Source organism: Barbus barbus (genome assembly GCF_936440315.1).
Source record: "Barbus barbus genome assembly, chromosome: 18".
Lineage (NCBI taxonomy): Eukaryota > Metazoa > Chordata > Actinopteri > Cypriniformes > Cyprinidae > Barbus > Barbus barbus.
Window position 1 is genome coordinate 12,412,372 of NC_136746.1, and position 17,510 is coordinate 12,429,881.

General features: G+C 36.9%; 3 protein-coding genes across 3 annotated transcripts in view; all 3 read left to right on the plus strand.

The window, feature by feature from the left end:
* Positions 1–99: 99 nt before the first annotated feature.
* Positions 100–7,478, plus strand: manba (mannosidase, beta A, lysosomal). The gene is made up of 17 exons (XM_079440009.1): positions 100–480; positions 565–659; positions 798–903; positions 1,029–1,202; positions 1,396–1,519; positions 1,657–1,826; positions 2,120–2,224; positions 2,303–2,454; positions 2,570–2,687; positions 2,765–2,851; positions 3,664–3,831; positions 3,907–4,125; positions 4,846–5,010; positions 5,211–5,355; positions 5,504–5,649; positions 6,679–6,939; positions 7,131–7,478. Exons 1-17 carry the CDS (start codon positions 262–264, stop codon positions 7,359–7,361), a joined length of 2,685 nt encoding a protein of 894 aa, XP_079296135.1. The 5' UTR covers positions 100–261; the 3' UTR covers positions 7,362–7,478.
* Positions 7,479–7,775: 297 nt separating this feature from the next.
* Positions 7,776–13,945, plus strand: slc39a8 (solute carrier family 39 member 8). The gene is made up of 8 exons (XM_079440036.1): positions 7,776–8,253; positions 9,555–9,729; positions 10,440–10,609; positions 10,793–10,915; positions 11,003–11,179; positions 11,775–11,979; positions 12,063–12,247; positions 13,091–13,945. The coding sequence occupies exons 1-8, from the start codon at positions 8,104–8,106 to the stop codon at positions 13,238–13,240; spliced, it is 1,335 nt and encodes a 444-aa protein (XP_079296162.1). The 5' UTR covers positions 7,776–8,103; the 3' UTR covers positions 13,241–13,945.
* A 1,784-nt stretch (positions 13,946–15,729) lies between these two features.
* Positions 15,730–17,510, plus strand: part of LOC306884719 (dynactin subunit 1-like) — a gene marked incomplete at both ends in the record, with an annotated part of 29,643 nt that continues 27,862 nt past the window's right edge. The window contains 2 exons of the mRNA XM_079440853.1: positions 15,730–15,993; positions 16,266–16,400. Of these exons, the coding sequence (XP_079296979.1) occupies positions 16,269–16,400 (132 nt within the window). The remainder of the gene's footprint in view (positions 15,994–16,265; positions 16,401–17,510) is intronic.

Here is a 17,510-nt window from a genome sequence, read left to right on the forward strand (position 1 = left end):
CAAACATTGTCAAAATTCTATCATTATATTCAAATACAAATAATATAAATTATTTTTGACAACCATACCTTTATCTTAAACGCCACCGGATGTTTTTGCTTCCACGTGAGAGAGCAGCTGATCCCTTGTGCTTTTGATTTCAACCGGGAAGTGCAGCAGAAAACTTCAGGGCGGTGTGTGTTTATGGCTTCACGTCCCGTGATTCAACTATATAATACAGAAATGACTTTGGTAGTATCAAGTCTGCCATGATCAGTAAACATGAATCGTGTGGTATGGTCTTTTGCGTGCTTTTACCTGTTAGAGGTCCCTTTTCTTGACCGCGCACTCGCGTCTGAAGGGAAGAGTCCCAGTCTTGGAGTTGATGTTATCTCTCTGAACGGGAAATGGCAGCTGATGAACTCAAACTCATCTGTTTCTCTCAGTGCAGAGGTGCCAGGCTGTGTTCATACGGCTCTGCAGCGTCAGGGATTTATTTCGGTATAAACACATTTTCTGAAGTCAGTATTAACAGTCCAAACACTGTGAAATTTTTGTTCCTCAAACCTTTATTCTGTGTCACAGGATCCATATTATAGGTTTAACGACCTGGCCTACAGATGGATTTCACTTGACAACTGGACTTACACTACATCCTTCTCAGTACCTACTCATGTTAGGTGAGTCAGCAACCCTCAAAGTCCAACTAAACCTACCCTCTGATCTAGAGCTAGAATGACAAGGATATGATTTATGCTATGATAACAATAGTGATATTTAGACCGTGCCACAGAATGAATACAATGTACTCTTTGCAGAGGAAAAGGGAAAGCCGTCCTAGTGTTTGAAGGAGTGGACACAGTCTCTACAATTTCTCTCAATGGAGTCAACATCGGAAAGACAGACAACATGTTCCGCAGATATGTAAATGAATAACTGTTTCGTACAGTTTTATTGAATTGTGCTTTATATGTATGTTTACAGACTCTAGCATAATAATAATAACAACAACAGTAGTCCTTGAATATTTGTACTTCATTTTTTTTGAGGATTTTGAAGTCACTGGATTACTGAAGGATGAAGAGAATGTTCTCCAGGTGTGGATTATGTCAGCTGTGACATATGCGTCTCAGAGGAGTCATGCCCACACTGAATACAGGGTACCACCTGACTGCCCTCCTCCTGTACAGAAAGGAGAGTGTCATGTTAACTTTATCAGAAAGGTACAAACAATGTCACACTCGCAAACCCAAAAAGTTTATTAGAGTATATGGCGATACCTCTTTTTTTGTTGTTGTTGAAAACTGGGGTTAAATAATTGTGTATCCAATATGTAATTAATTAATGAAATAATATACAAGAAACTTTATTTTTCTTGGTTTCCTAATTGAGTTTTTGGTCACTTGGTGTTTTCAGGCTCAAAGCTCATTTAGCTGGGACTGGGGACCATCTTTCCCCACTCTGGGTATCTGGAAGGGAGTTCGCCTGGAAGTCTTCAACACTTCAAGGGTTCTCAGTTATACCACAAATCCAAAATATGGTACACACACACATTTGCATATGAAGGAGAAGGGGTTTTAGACATCAATATAATAGCAAAACAAATCAACGTAATATGCAAAACCCTCTTTCTTCTGTATTCTTGTCCATGTTTTTTCTGTCTTTCTCTGTATCCAGACTCTGAACATTCAAGCTGGAATGTTGAAGTGGAATTGTTCTTTGACGTTTTTGTTGCATCTAAGGGTCTTGTCCATCTGTCCATACCATTACTGCAGTCAGAGGCAGAATTTCAGCTGTCTCTTACACCTGGGCAGAGTAAAAAGTCCTTTGTCTTACAGCTCAATCAGGTGAGATCAGGTCTAGTTTGTTTCTTTATGACCACCCCATGTCATTTTAACATACATTTCAGAGGAAATATCACATGTATCACTGTTATTTTAGTATCATTGAGATTAGGCATACTATTATAGTTTTTAATTAATATTTCAAATTTGTTTTTTTTTATATTTTCTGTTTTCATTTAAATTTTTATTATAGTTTTAATAATTTTGTTATAAAAATATTTTATTTCATTTAATGTTTATTTTATTTCAAATAATGAAAATATTTTTTATGTGACAACTAATGTGTTCACTTTAAGACTGTCAGTTTGTGGTGGCCGTTTGGACATGGAGAGCAGTTTCTATATTGCCTGACTATAGATGTCAACTTGGAGGGTGGAGAGACATTTAATGCAGACCGACTGGTAATGTCTCTCTCTGTTTATTTAATTTTTTTCTCAATCTGCATCATTTCACTCTTGTGTTGTGGTTTTCTGTTTCAGGTTGCTTTCCGCACAGTGGAGTTGGTCCAGGAGCCTATACCCTCCTCCCCTGGCCTCAGCTTCTACTTCCGGATCAATGGGAAACCAGTTTTCCTGAAGGGGTCAAACTGGATTCCTGTTCATGCCTTTCAGGATCAGGTGACCACTGACATGTGAGTAGATTTACAGCCTAAAACAGCCTAGTTCAATGGCCAGACTGAATTCGGCTTAATGTGAAATCACTTTGAAACTTTAGTCATCTTGTTGTGTTTCTGCATTGCATTACAGGATCACAATCCTGCTCCGGTCTGCACAGAAGGCCAATATGAATGCTTTAAGAGTGTGGGGTGGTGGAGTGTATGAGCAAGACATCTTCTACAGCCTGTGTGATATGTATGGAATCATGGTAAGCTTATTATATGACATCCTCCATCTATGACATGCTTGATAACGGATTTGATTAATTGTTTGCTCTTATGTCAGATTTGGCAGGACTTCATGTTTGCCTGTGCATTGTACCCTACAGAAAAGGATTTTATACAGACCGTGAGGGAAGAGGTCACTCAGCAGGTTTGCATGCATTGTACTCTCATATGTCATGTTCAACTCAAATAAATGACATATAAAAAGGTTAATATTGTTTACATATTGTTTGTATATTTTAATAGAACACACATGTTTTTTCCATATATCTTGGATACAGTGAGTGTACATTCCTTAATCATTATTTTAAAACAATAGTTCACCAAAAAATGAAAATTGTCATCATTTACTCACACTCGTGTCATTCCAAACCAGTATGAGTTTATTTTTTGTTAAAAACAAAAGAAGATACTTTATTACAGTATTTTAGTACAAATATCATGTATTATCACTATTAAAAATTGTTGTTAATTGAAATAAAATGGAAACATATATTGTATACAAAATATTATATTATGTATAAATATATTATATTAAAAAATAAATCAATTAAGATAATTAGAAATGTTGCTTGGCAACAAAAAATAAGTCCATAATAACAAGTAATAGAGAAATAAAAAAACTAATAGAAATGACAAAACTCCATAAGAAAACAAAATAAAAGCTAATCAAAAAAATTAATTACGATGATAATATAATTAATACTAATAACACGAATAACTCGAATGTTTTTTAACTGTTATTAAGAGAAGTGGTTTTAATAGAAAGCAACATTTATGCCCCCCAAAATAATTCAAAATGAATTTTAATTCAAAAATTAGAAGGTGTATTCAAGCCATCGTATGTGTGAATTGCATTTTTAATGTATCTTTTGAATAAATGACACATCCAGGAGAAAGAAAATGAGCATCATTGACCCACCGGTTATTAGTTACAATTATATGGACATTTTTTTTCAGGTCCGACGGTTGAAATCTCACCCCTCTGTGGTCATCTGGAGTGGGAACAATGAGAATGAAGCTGCCATAGCAACTGACTGGTTCAACATATCTGTTCCTGCGCGACCACTGTACGTGAAGGACTATGTCAATCTGTATGTTGAGAACATCAGAGACATCGTACTGCAGGTGAGACTGAGATACACACAATAACATTAAAGTACCATCTTAAGCCATACCAAAGGATGCTGTGCTTTAATTCAGGAGGACAGCACCCGTCCTTTTCTGGTATCCAGCCCAACCAATGGGGTTGAGTCTGAGAAGGAAGGCTGGGTGGCTGAGGACCCCTATGACCCCCACTATGGAGACACCCACTTCTACAGCTATTACAAGGATTGCTGGGACTGGACTGCTTTCCCTCGCACTCGCTTTGCTTCTGAGTATGGCTTTCAGTCCTGGCCTTCATTGTCCACACTTAGTAAGGTACTAGACTTAATACAAATCTGTCTGCTTTTGGAGGGTTAACAGTCGCAGTGTAGAACACCTAGTACCAGTTTATGTTCTGATCCCAATGAAACTGTACTCAAACCGTTGCAGTCTGTCAGTCATATAATGGCAGTCAATGGGACCTACGGCTTTGAGAGTCAAAAAAAACATACACAGACAAAACCAAATTAAACCCTGCGGCCCGTGACGATACTTTAAGATCTTAAGACACAAAACAGTCAGTCTGTGCAAGAAACTGAGCAGTATTTATATAATTCTTTTTTACTTCAGATCCACTGCAATGTCCAACTGTCCTAAGCTTATGCACGGAAGCGATCTAAACAATGAGTGACGTATACGCGTGACAGATCGCTTCCACACATGCGTCTACTATGCCAGAGCACGTTGACGCATCACACGTCGGCTGTTGTGAACGCGCTGAGGACAGTTGGACATTGTGGTGGATCAGAGGTAAAAAAAAAATGATATAAATACTGTTCAGTTTCTTGCACAGACCGATTGTTTACTATCCCTTTAAGTACACACAATGGTCTTTTATTTCATTAATATTTGACTATCCGCAAGCACATTTTTTTATATAAATATAATATAGATTTGAAGTACACTACAAGTGCACATTTAGTACATTTAAGAATGGTTCTTATTTAAAGGGGAATGTAACACCATAAAACACTCTTGTTTTTCAACTTCAACCAGGTTTCAGTGTCTTCAGACTGGGATTTCAGCAGCAATTTCTCAGCTCATCGTCAGCATCATGAAGATGGAAATCAGCAGATGCTAAAGCAAGCAGAACTACATTACATTCTGCCTAACAACACAGACCTGGTGCAGAGATACAGAGACACTATTTACATCACTCAGGTGAACACGCACACATATTACCTTTAAGCTGTAACATCACAGAAAGAAATTCAATTTTAAAATATATTAAAATAGATGTAAAGCTATTTTAAATAGTAATAATATTTCACAATATTACTGTTTTGACTATTTTTGATCAAATAATTGCATCCAATCTTACCAACTCCACACTTTTGGATGACATGCTTTGGTTTGAACAGGTGATGCAGGCACAGTGTGTGAAGATCCAAACAGAATTCTACCGCCGCAGCCGCAGTGACATTGTTGAGGGCAAAGGTCATACGATGGGCACTCTTTACTGGCAGCTTAATGACATTTGGCAGGGGCCCTCCTGGTCCTCTGTAGGTAAATGAATCATGTACATGACTACCACTCTTCATCACCATATAGAAGAAAGCATTCTTTCTTTCTGAAAGTAATTAGTCATTTATGTGCACGTGAACATGCAAAGCCAAAGTATGCTTGTTGACTGGAAAATCTCTTGTACATTCAGAGTTTGGTGGTAAATGGAAAATGCTAAACTACTGGGCTACAGATTTTTATGCTCCTATACTCTCAGCGGGCATTGAGGATAAGGGAGACCTGCTGATCTATGCTGTCTCTGACAACCACTCTGAGAAGCACACGGTCAAAGCTAAGGTAAGATTGGGGTTTTTTGTAACATTGACTGTTGTTTTATTGATTATATCATGATCAGAGACTGTTCAAAAATGTTCAAATTGTATGACATTTTAATTTAGTAATGCAAATCAATGTTTTAAGAGAGTAAATTAAATAAATAGTTGTTCCAAATTTTTGGAAAATGTACTCCCCCTCAGTCCATCCAAGATTTAGATGAGTTTGTTTCTTCATCAGATTTGGAGAAATTTAGCATTACATCATTTGCTCACCAGTGGATTTCATGTGCAGTGAATGGGTTCAAAAAGCTGATGAAAATATCACAATACTCCACAAAACTCCAGTCCATCAATTAATGTCTTGTGAAGTGAAAAGCTGCTTTGCTTGTTTGTAATAAAAAAAATCCATGATTAGGATGTTTTAACTTCAAATACAGTTCCTCTATGCCATGTCTGAATTACAAGAGAAATATGCGCAATTTAAGCACTGCTTACAATTAAAAACAGACAAAAACAGTTCTAAACAAATATGTTGGTGGATTTTGATGTGAGAGGGGAACAGTGGATAGACTTTTCACTGGAGGAAGTTTTATTATGGACTTGTATTGTGGCCAGAAGCAATACTTAAAAGTCAAAACACCTTGATGGATTTTATTGCAAACGCAGCTTTTTGCTTCACAAGATGTTAATTGATGTTTTCATCAGCTGTTTGGACTGCAGAGGATCCACTGGTGACCAAGTAATGCTAAATTTCTCCAAATCTCCAAAACAAACTAATCTACATCTTGAATGGTCTGAGAGTGAGTAAATTTTCAATTTCAATTTTCATAAATTTCAATTTCTGGGCAAACTACTAGTTTAATAAAACATTCATACTATATCTCTAAACTAGACCTCATTCTAGTTCCTCATTCTTTGTTTTGGACAGACCTCTTCTAGTACCACAAGACTTTCTGGTGCTATAGCGTAAACATTTTCATTTTCTGTTTACTTGCATTAGTTTATTTATGAATTTTGACCAGAAGTTGTCATATTATACTCATGTTCGCAGGTGAAATTACACAGCTGGAGCAGCTTTAACGCTGTGTGTTCTTTAGAGTCCAATGTGACTACAATAAAAGCAGGAGGAAGCACCCTTGTGTTTCAGCACTCTATATCTGCTCTGCTGACGCAATGTGGGAACTGCACACGGCACTCATGCATAGTTGCTTTTCATCTCAGTAGTCCGGATGGTCAAATGATCAGCCCTCACAATCACATCTTCCTCAGCTCTCCACGATATGCAGAGGGTTTGCAGAAACCCAACATCACTGTAAGAACCATACATTCTCACACCAGTTACAAACACACCCACGCACCTTAGATAATTCACTCGTTGAGGCCTACTACATCCCTAAAATGTGTTTCTTTACAAACAGAGATGTTACTGAACGCAAAGAGCTTGTCCTTAATAAATCGAATCCCTCAACTGACTGACAGGTTTATTTTATTTGTTTATTGCAGTTTACTATAAAGGACACTGGAATTGTGCAGAACTTTTTTGTGACTCTGCACTGCTCCTTTCCTGCTGTGTATGTTTGGCTGGATGTTGACAGTATTCCTGGTCACTTTGATGCCAATGGCTTCCTGATGCTGTCCAAAAGGGCCACAGTTATTTTTGGAGCATGGAGATCCACCACTGCTGAAGAAATCACAGCAAATCTTCATATCACGTCTCTCAGGGATGTCTATTAATTTTATGATATGCTTGTCAAGTTGTCTGACTGACAGCTTCTTTAAAACCAACTGTACAAAGCAAATTAATAAAAGATTATGGGGCACTGTGTCCCCAGGGCGACCCTGTGAATTATTAGGCTACTTTTGTACTCCATTGTTGTCAAATAATGAATCAATTGAAATATTTTTTTTACAATAACATATTTAATCTTTTTATATTTTTATTATTACTTAATAATGTGACTATTTTTGAAAAACACAAGTCATGGTTGGTCAGCAATGTTGGTAAAAAATATTGAGAAATGTGTAAATATTGGGATTCTGTTCTTTTCAATGGCCCTACAAAGAGATAACTTGAAAGTTCCTCAGACCTGAACACGTTGCAAGAATGTCTGGAAAAGCGCAAACAAAGGCTTCATTGACACAGGGAGTGATGGCTGGTATAGCAGTGTTTGGGCAGCAGCATGTCCCTCGGTCCAGCAGCAGTTTCCTCGCGCGATCTCTGCTGAGGAATGAAGGCGCGTCGGTGTATTCCACATCACTGATTGCGACTGATTAGTAAAGTGGACAAATAGCTGTTCCTCCCACCTCCGGGAGATTTCAAATCATTTCTGAAAAGGAAATGAAAAGATTGGGTTTTTTATTTATTAATCTGCGGCTTCTGTTATTATTTCGAATGTGCGCATGTGGTTTCCATTCGTCTAGACTTGTTCTCGGATAGTTGTTCGGTAAAGCTATTCATATCGAGAAGGATATAACCATGGAGGAAAGTTTTATTCAAAATGTTTTGCGCTTCTACGGTGAAAGCGGTTCGCTGTCCACGGGAAACCTGGAGAACTTTCTGCGCCTCATTACCAGCCGCCGCGCGCCGTCGGTCGATGCTGACACCAATCCGCTGAAGAACACCGAGGTAATGAAGATGCGCCCCGTCTCAGACACTCAGACCCTTTCCTCTCACTCTTTCTGTCTGGATTTTTTCCCATTACAATATAAAAATGCAAGTGGAAATTTTACGGGTTTTTTTGGCAAACAACGCTTTATCTATTAGAACAAACAAGCAACACAAGTGAAAATAGCCTAAATATTTAGAATGAATCCTTTGAGGCTGCGTGGTCGAATTTGTTAGAGAGCCTCAGCCCGAATAGATGACATTTACATTTACATTTATTCATTTAGCTGACGCTTTTATCCAAAGCGACTTACAATTGCTATATATGTCAGAGGTCGCACGCCTCTGGAGCAACTAGGGGTTAAGTGTCTTGCTCAGGGACACATTGGTGTCTCACAGTGGATTCGAACCCGGGTCTCTCACACCAAAGGCATGTGTCTTATCCACTGCGCCATCACCACCCAGTATAGTTGACCTTTTCAATATGGAGTTATTTTGCCTTTGTGGATGGAGAGCACGAGGCCTCTCTTTTCTGCTTGGCTAACCTCTACCTGTTTGGAAAAAAATAATATTTATAGCAGCATATCTTAATTTGACAGAATGTGGGAACCTGTTTTCAGTTACATCTTGAGTCATAAGGATTATAGGACTTATTTATTTTATTTTAATCACCCCTTCTTTCTGTTTTTATTTTTTTTAGAATTTGCCATTTCGATCTGTAGGCTACCTTTGGCGATCAGCATAGTTTAATGCATCGATGCATTTTGCTTTACTTAATACATGTACAAAACAAAATGTGTATTTCCATGTATTTGTGCATTATGTATTGTTATTGGTTTGGAAACCGAAAATCTGATTTTTAAAATTCAAAATATTTAGTTGAAACTACTACTTGAAAGTGGTCAAATTTAAATTAGAATAGATATATAAATAAAATAATGAAAATAGAAAATATATAGGTAATGTTTAACTCTGGCTACATAATTAACTGTTATATGGTTTCTTAAAAATAAAGTTAAAATGTTTTTTTTATTATTATTATTTTTTTTTAATGAAAACCGGGGGTTCCTGTAAAGTTTGAAAACCTCATTAAATAAATGAACTGAAACTCCATATAGTTTCAACTGATTTCTATATATGGAATTGTCACCAAACCATATTTTGCATATCAAACATTATATTCAATAATAATTTTGTTTAACTGGTGTTGCTTACCAGTAATAGGAGACATTTAAAATTAGACATGTTTTGTCCCATGTCTCAAAAATCAGTGCCACATTCTAATACTTGATAATGCAAATGTTTCCTTTTTTTTTTGGAAGTGTTCTTCATTGTCAGAGCTGTTGTCAGCCTTTGGACTTAGCAATGCTTCTGCCGTCAGTCTCAATGATCTGGAGATGATGTGTCCAGCTATTCTCAATCAGGTCCTGCTGCCTGCCTGCCCTTACACCTCCCCCTCAAACCATAATGATTCTTCATTGTTACCTGATCACAAAGGTGAGTATGATTACCACAAATGCCTTCACCTTGGTAGAAGGGACAATCAAATGTGCTGTATGGAGCCAGGAAAATATATTTTGAGTAATGAGTAAATAGCCAGAGATTACAATAAAACCTCTGGAGACCTTATCTTATTTTATCAGGGAGTTACAGATTGATTTAGTATTTATTTTGGGTGTACAGTGTATTTATAGTGCACTGTAGTGAAACTCAACCTAGAAATACACACTTTTGTGTAATCATGGTTTTGCCATTTTTGCTTATGAATCATAATGGTTAAAAGTAAATATTATCTCTCCACACATTACACACCGATTCTTATATAGAGAGCAATCACTTCAGCTGATAAGTGGATTTTCCATGACCCATCAGCACATTGTTGATTCACTCATTTTGTTGAAGTATTTGAACTGTCCAGCATCAGTTTCTCATTTCATATTCAGAAAAAAACAGCCTTTGTTTGATCCCATTTCATATGGTAATGATGTCCTCACTAACAGACTGTACAAGAGATAGTATTTTACTTCACTGCATCCCAGTACCGAAACCTAATACACTTCCTGCATTAGGTTTCTGTGTTGGGATGCAGTGAAGTAGAACTGCACTGAATTGTGATAAACTGAAACTAGTTTTTCTCACTTCTTGAATTGATGGAAATAATTATGATATGCCTGAATATGTGTAAATCTGTTTCGTCCTTCCTGTAGTTTGGGGTTATGGTTTCCTGGCCGTGACCGTGATAAACTTGGCTGCTCTGTTGGGGTTATTTCTGGTGCCTTTGACTAAAAAAACATATTTTCCAAAAGTCATTACGTATTTCATTGGATTGGCCATTGGGACACTGTTTTCAAATGCTGTACTGCAACTTATCCCAGAGGTAAGAATGAGTTACAGTGAGGTTATGAGATGATATTTGAGAGATAAAATGGCTTACAAAGGTTTAGATGGAAAAATATGTAGCTCTTGGGGGGAAAACGTTATCAGATTGGCCAAAAACAGTCGATTACTCAATCTTCATGTATGCAGTCCTAATTCTTGTCTTTTTTGCCAAATGAAACAGGCCCTTGGCTTAGATCCTAAAGATGATAACTATGTGCTAAACATAGTTGGGATCTTTGGTGGATTTTACATTTTGTTCTTCACTGAACGAGTTTTAAAGATGGTACTGAAAGCAGATACAGAGGTAAGAGCTTGCAAGTGTTTGGACCTTATTCACTAGAACAGATTGAGCTGTTTTCCGGCCTAACTCTATGGTTCACCTCCACTGCAGCTGGGACACAGTCATTTCCCTCCCCTGCAGTCAGCTGATGTCCCCATCACCACCTTTAGCAATGACGTTGTCATAAACAACATCAGTGGTGAGATCATCGCAAACAACACCAATCATGAAATGAACTCTATCAATGAAAAGTCCAACCACCCGAGTGAGAGTCCAGCCATTGAACAGGTAACACACAGAATTCATATGCATTTCTATACATAACCAGACAAAAATAAACATGCAGGATTATCAATCATTAATGCTACACTGATATTTCCCTTTTAGTCCCCAGAGATGTTTATTTACCAGATCCTCCAGGAATGTGCATGATTTCCTGATGTAGTGAAAGCATGAATGATTTACAGAAGCGCATTATTGATCTTGCACGTGGTTATGTGCTCAACTGCTGTTTGTTTACTTTGTCTCCTTCAGTTCTCTCAGAAATGTTCATTCACCATCTAATAATATTTAAACTATTAGGCTGTCCACACAGTTAAAGCAATTGTGTCCCACTACTGTTTTTTTTTTTTGTAAACGTACTAGACTACACAAGTCTGTTACTTCTTATAATAGCATATACGTCAGAATATAACTTTAAAAACCACAATTGTGACACTATATTTCCTGTGATAGTGACTTTGTATGTCATAATTGCAGCTTTAGCTATATCTTTTGACTTTATCTCACAATGGGAATTTATTTAACATTTGTATGTAATTTATTTCCTTTTATTACAATAGGACAGATTTAACAATGTCTGTTTTCTGTTAAATTTGTGCAGAATGCATGTGTGTTATTAACTTGTCGCTGGCTGAAAGGGGAGAGACTGTCTAATATAAAGACTGTGGCGTGGATGATCACTGTCAGTGACGCTGTGCATAACTTCATCGACGGCCTGGCCATCGGAGCGTCCTTCACACTGTCTCTAATCACCGGCTTCAGCACCTCTATTGCCATCTTCTGTGAAGAGTTCCCTCATGAGCTGGGTAAAAAACAGACATAGAGACCTATCCTCAAAAGTTCATGTCATTTTTTACACACAGTCAGATTTCTTTCTGTCTCTCTGTAGGTGATTTTGTGATTCTGTTGAACTCGGGCATGAGTGTTGGTCAGGCTGCGTGTTTTAATTTGCTGTCAGCGATGTGCTGTTATCTCGGTCTTGCATTGGGGATCCTGCTGGGCAGTAGTTTTGCTCCAAATGCTATCTTTGCCATTGCTGGTGGAATGTTCCTCTATATCTCCCTTGCAGACATGGTAAGACATCATCTTATTGTGGTAAATCTTAAAATGAATTGCAATAATGACTGCCTGAATGTACATTATCCCTCCCACTTACAGCTTGGCATAAAACATGGCCATGAAATATTGATTTCAGTTTAAATTAATGTATAGCTTTTATTATACCTTAAAGATTCCACTAAGAAAATAAAAGTCAACAACAATAAACAAAACAGCTGGTGTTTAAAGATCTTACTCTCTTTCATGCCTAACCACAATTCCAACAAAATTGCAACATGTTCTGATATGTTTGAACTACATTTTAAAAGCCATTAAAATCTGTTTCGATTAGCTTATCAATACCTTATTAGCCTGATAGCTTAGCTAATTTACCACGTTTACACACATCACAACGATAATTAAAATAATGTGTTAAATTAAGTGTTTATTATAATTGTTGTTGTTCTTATTATAATTAACAGTTAAATGTTAATGAAGTCAAAGATAATTTCATTATGTCCTATTGTTTTTAATGCATTATAAAGCAATTATATACATATTTTAAATTATTATAGTTTGTGTGTACATAGTACAACTAGTTGAAGATTTGAGGGAGAACCCAATTTGTCACAACTTGGCTCATTTTCACTATAAGCACTACTAACTCAGATGCAAGAAGCCACCAGTTGCGTTTGTAAGAAACAAGAATGAGCAAAGTCTGAGCTGTGATACTAGAAAAAGTAAAAATTTACCATTGTCATGGACAACAGTAAAAATTTCCCAAAAATGTCATGACTGACCAATCAGAATCAGGTATTCCATTGGGTTGTGTAAAAGCTTTCCTTAAATTTCTAATTCCAATGTTTGCTGTTTTTCCAGTTCCCAGAGATGAACAGTATCGTGGCTACACATGCCAAAGGTTATCGAGGAAGGGTTGTGTTCTTCCTGATCCAAAATGCTGGGCTGCTCACCGGATTCACTATAATTTTGCTTATTACCCTATTTGCTGGAGATATCAATCTGGGGTAGAAAGAAAGAGGCGAATGAACGTGAGAAACAAGGAACAATTGTTTTCATTGCCAGAACCCAAAAACTTGAGACATTGTTGGTTTTTCTGTTTGTACAGTATGTTAGACTTGTACTCTATTTGCTATTGGGTAAAACATAACACAATCATATGGTCCTGGAGTACATGATTTTTATTATATTGTTTAATGAGATTTTGTTGTTGTACTGATGTGAGTGTTAGTGTCCGATGTGAACAGGCAACAATACAGCGCTGTGTGAGGAGGAATTCCTCAGTGGCAATGGCAGCCTAGCACTGAGTCTCTGAGCAGCTTTGTCATCCAAATGTCAATGCTGAAGCACCTTTTGAGTGAGACCGTATCATGTTCACACAGTCTCTAACCAAAGGAAATGAAAGTGAAGATAATTGCTGTGTGCTTTTGTGTGTCTTTTCTACAGCTGGTTTCATTAGGATTTAAACCTTTCATTCCTTTCCATTGAGTCAGAATACAAAATGTATTTTAAAAAGTAATTAAAAAACAAAACTGTACATTGTTTGAGGGAAAAAAAAGTATTTATTTAAAGATTCATCTCTCTAGTTTGTTTTTTCTTGATGGCTTTTGTCCCACTGTCACCTTTAGCTCACTAGCTATATATGCCATTATTTTATGTAAAACTGCTTTTTAATTATACTTATGAAAAGTTATACAAATAAATATGAATTGAACTAAATTCTGTTCCTCCCAAATTCTAACATTGGGCAGAAAATGTTGAGATTTTAACTTTTACACAAAGTATATATTTTGCAGATAATATTTAAATAATCGTTTGCTGTAGAGCTGTATAAGGTTTTGTTTTTTCATACATGCTATTCTATATATCACTTAAAGTGTTATATTCTATATTTAAATTGAATATATTTTGCTTCAGGAATGTGACATTTCCCATTTTCCTGTCAATAGCAGTGTTAACTTTTTTTTTTAAATAAGTAATTAATTTAAATCCAATATAACAAAGTATAGTGTTAAAATTTTGCATTAATCAATAATCATTAATTTATAATGTCATTACATGCATAAAAACACATACTGTACATTATGAATCAGTATATAACGTTGAAATTCACTCAGTATTCCTACAATTCATCGCAATGTGCAGTTCACCAAACACCCATAGCATCATTATATACCAGGATACTTCAGTTTTGTTTTTCTCTACACACTGATCTCCTGATAAGAGTCATAAAACAATTAAAGATTTATAACACACACAATTGTAACAAACATGAAAAGTGTTGTAAGGGCAACCAGGACAATCAGGAAGTTGTTTGTAGTTATCTAGTAGCAGCGGAACATGGTACATGTGGTGATGCAATTTATGACAATGTATTTGTGCTGCTGTATGAACTGAAATCATTGCAGGGATAGTCTGATTAAACTGTTCTCATCATGTGTCAGTACACCTTTGGAAATGGTTTCAAGTGCAGCGTCACTGAAAATAGTGGTGATCCTGAGTCAAGGGGAGAGCAGGAAAACTGGCCAGCAGTTAAAGTTTGAATCATTTATAATGTGTGCTGAAGTAAGACTAAGAAAATCAATCATTTCTGTGGTGATAGGAGGCTTTCAATAAATATTTTATCTTTTTTAATCTAATCTGGAGACCTATTTTTTTATTATTTGGATTTTGTAAATGTACTCTAGAAATACAATTTCCTTGCTTTCTCTGTGTCTGTTTATGTCCAAGGGTGATAATGACAGTCATTGTTAGTTTCTGCTAGAGAAGCAGGGTATTATTATCACCTTCTATCTCCTATATTTGTTTCTGTCCAGTCGATGGCGCTGGTGTTCATATGTTCAGCTACTGTCGATATATATATATATATATATATATATATAGAGAGAGAGAGAGAGAGAGAGAGAGAGAGAGAGAGAGAGAGAGCGAGAGCGAGAGAGAGAGAGAGGATTTGAGGTTTGACCATATTCTTTATTTTCATTACACTGCCAGTTTATAAAAATCTGAATTTAAATTTTTATTAAATGATACCCCTTGTTGTGACTGTCTGACTAATTTAAGAACGTGTTTTGATCATCAATTTTATTAGCAGCTGTTGATCATATTAAAACGAAACAAATAATGCCTAAATTGTGCTATAGCTATCACACTGACTGAACACTGACTCTTAAACACATATTAATGAAATTGGACTTTAACTCAAAACCTTGTGATTTTTATAAATGAGTGTTTAAAAATGGCACAGTTCCCTGTAAACACAGTTTTCATACGTTTCACATAAGCCAATATCTTAATACTTAATCAAAAAGAAAGAAAGAAAAGAGAAGAAAATAAAAATGTCATACCCTTGTCCGCCAAGTGCATCGTACTTGTCCTCCTCTCCAGTGGATGGCGATAGTGCTTCCCCTCCAACTGTCCATTTGAAAGAGAAGAAGAAACATCGGAACAAAGTGATGTTAAAGCATTAATTTTAGTAGGATCATTTACAGTACAGGTGAGATAAACCTATATTATTTGTTTTAAATTTAACGAAAATGCAGGGGAACAGCCTATTTCAATTCGCATAAATGTAAATGCATATTGTTACAGTTAATATTTCTTGGAAGTGCCATTGTAAATAAAGCTCGAAACACTTCCGTGAACACAAATGCCTTATACACGGTATTTCCTCACTGGCTGCCAGCAGTCATCGAGTAAAGGTCAGTAACCTGGGAATCTGGGAGTCTTATCAAGAACAAGGCGTGCGGGTAATCGAGACATTTGCTGTGAGTTTCTGTGCCACTTATAATTCGGTGTCTTTGATACAAACACTAAGGCTGGCAAAGTGAGATAGTACTGTTTATCTAATGTTTTGTTATGCAGAGTAAATGCAAAATCTGTTATTCATGTAAATGCACGTTAAATCGATATCTAGGTCTGGAATTTTGTTCACTTACGAGACATAATAAAGACAAGACTGCTGTAAGTTAATAGGATTTGATAAACCTAGTCTTTAGCTTACAGTGTCATTATTTCTAATGTCATGCTTGATTTGAAGGTCATGGCTGAGGTGCAGATTCGTCGCTACCGGGAGGAAGATCATGAAGAAGTAAAGGAGGTTTTTACTCTTGGGATGAGCGAACACATCCCATCATCCTGCATGCACGTACTCAAACAGCCCCTAGCGCAGATGTTTCTGGGATGTGTGTTTTGTGCTTTGCTGACCAGCTCAATGTCCATCCTATTACCTGTACTAGCAGTCACGCTGCTTTTGGCCGCAGGCAGGCAGAGTGTGAGTTATATGTTCACCAAGTACATCCAGACCTGCCTTGAGCAAGATCTCAGCCACATTCAGCAGACCTACCTGGATCCACCTAGCGCCTGCTTCTGGGTGGCTGAGAGCCAGGGTCGTGTTGTGGGTACAGTAGCGTGTTTGCCTGCCGAGAAAGACCAGAACTTCCTGGAACTGAAGCGGATGTCGGTTAAAAAGACTCACCGTGGACAAGGCATTGCCAAAGCGCTCTGCCGCACGGTGGCTGACTTCGCTCGTGAGCGTGGTTTTCGAGGAGTACTGCTTCACACGTCGGTGGTCCAGACAGATGCACAGAAGCTCTATGAGCACATGGGCTACCAGAAGGTCAGCGAATTCAGTGCTCCAGATGCGATTGCCAAGCTGACTAATTTCACATTGATAGAGTACCAGCTCATCCTCAAACAACATCGCAACTGAGATTGAGGTCTCCCACTTCAGCAAGACCGCCAAGGCTTTGTTTTTTCTTTTACACATTGGTTCAGATCACTAATGAAGCACACCACTATCTATCTATCTTCTTTAAATCATCAACCACGGGAAAAAATGAACTTTTCTTTTATAAGGAAAAAAAATCTGATTTGGGATTGTTCACCCATAAATGAAAATTCAGTCATCAATTACATGTCATTCCAAATCTGTATCACTTTTGTTTATCGTCAGCACACAAATGAAGATATTTTTAATGAAAGCTAAGAGGTTTCTGTCCCTCCATTGACAGTTCAGGTATCAAAAACCTAGAAAATCCAAAAGGTCAAAAAGTTGAACAAATTTAATTTATTTTATTTTATTTATTTTTATTTTCATCTAAATAATGATCAACACACATACATAGAGCACATCACATATGGTAAACATGGATGTTCTCAAATGTGTGAAATGCAAGTACCAGTGATGTTTATTTTAGCGTGTGACAGATGAACAAGCTTTCATGTTTACCATATGCAATGTGCTTGATGCATGTGTTTATACAACATGTGAAAAAAACTTAAT

Coding starts and splice junctions, on each gene's coding strand:
- manba (XM_079440009.1), top strand. CDS start 262: ATGAATCGTGTGGTATGGTCTTTTGCGTGCTTTTACCTGTTAGAGGTC. Junction 2,852..3,663: donor GGGAAGAGGTCACTCAGCAG/GTTTGCATGCAT, acceptor ATTTTTTTTCAG/GTCCGACGGTTGAAATCTCA. Junction 3,832..3,906: donor TCAGAGACATCGTACTGCAG/GTGAGACTGAGA, acceptor GCTTTAATTCAG/GAGGACAGCACCCGTCCTTT.
- slc39a8 (XM_079440036.1), top strand. CDS start 8,104: ATGGAGGAAAGTTTTATTCAAAATGTTTTGCGCTTCTACGGTGAAAGC. Junction 10,610..10,792: donor TACTGCAACTTATCCCAGAG/GTAAGAATGAGT, acceptor CAAATGAAACAG/GCCCTTGGCTTAGATCCTAA. Junction 10,916..11,002: donor TACTGAAAGCAGATACAGAG/GTAAGAGCTTGC, acceptor CCTCCACTGCAG/CTGGGACACAGTCATTTCCC.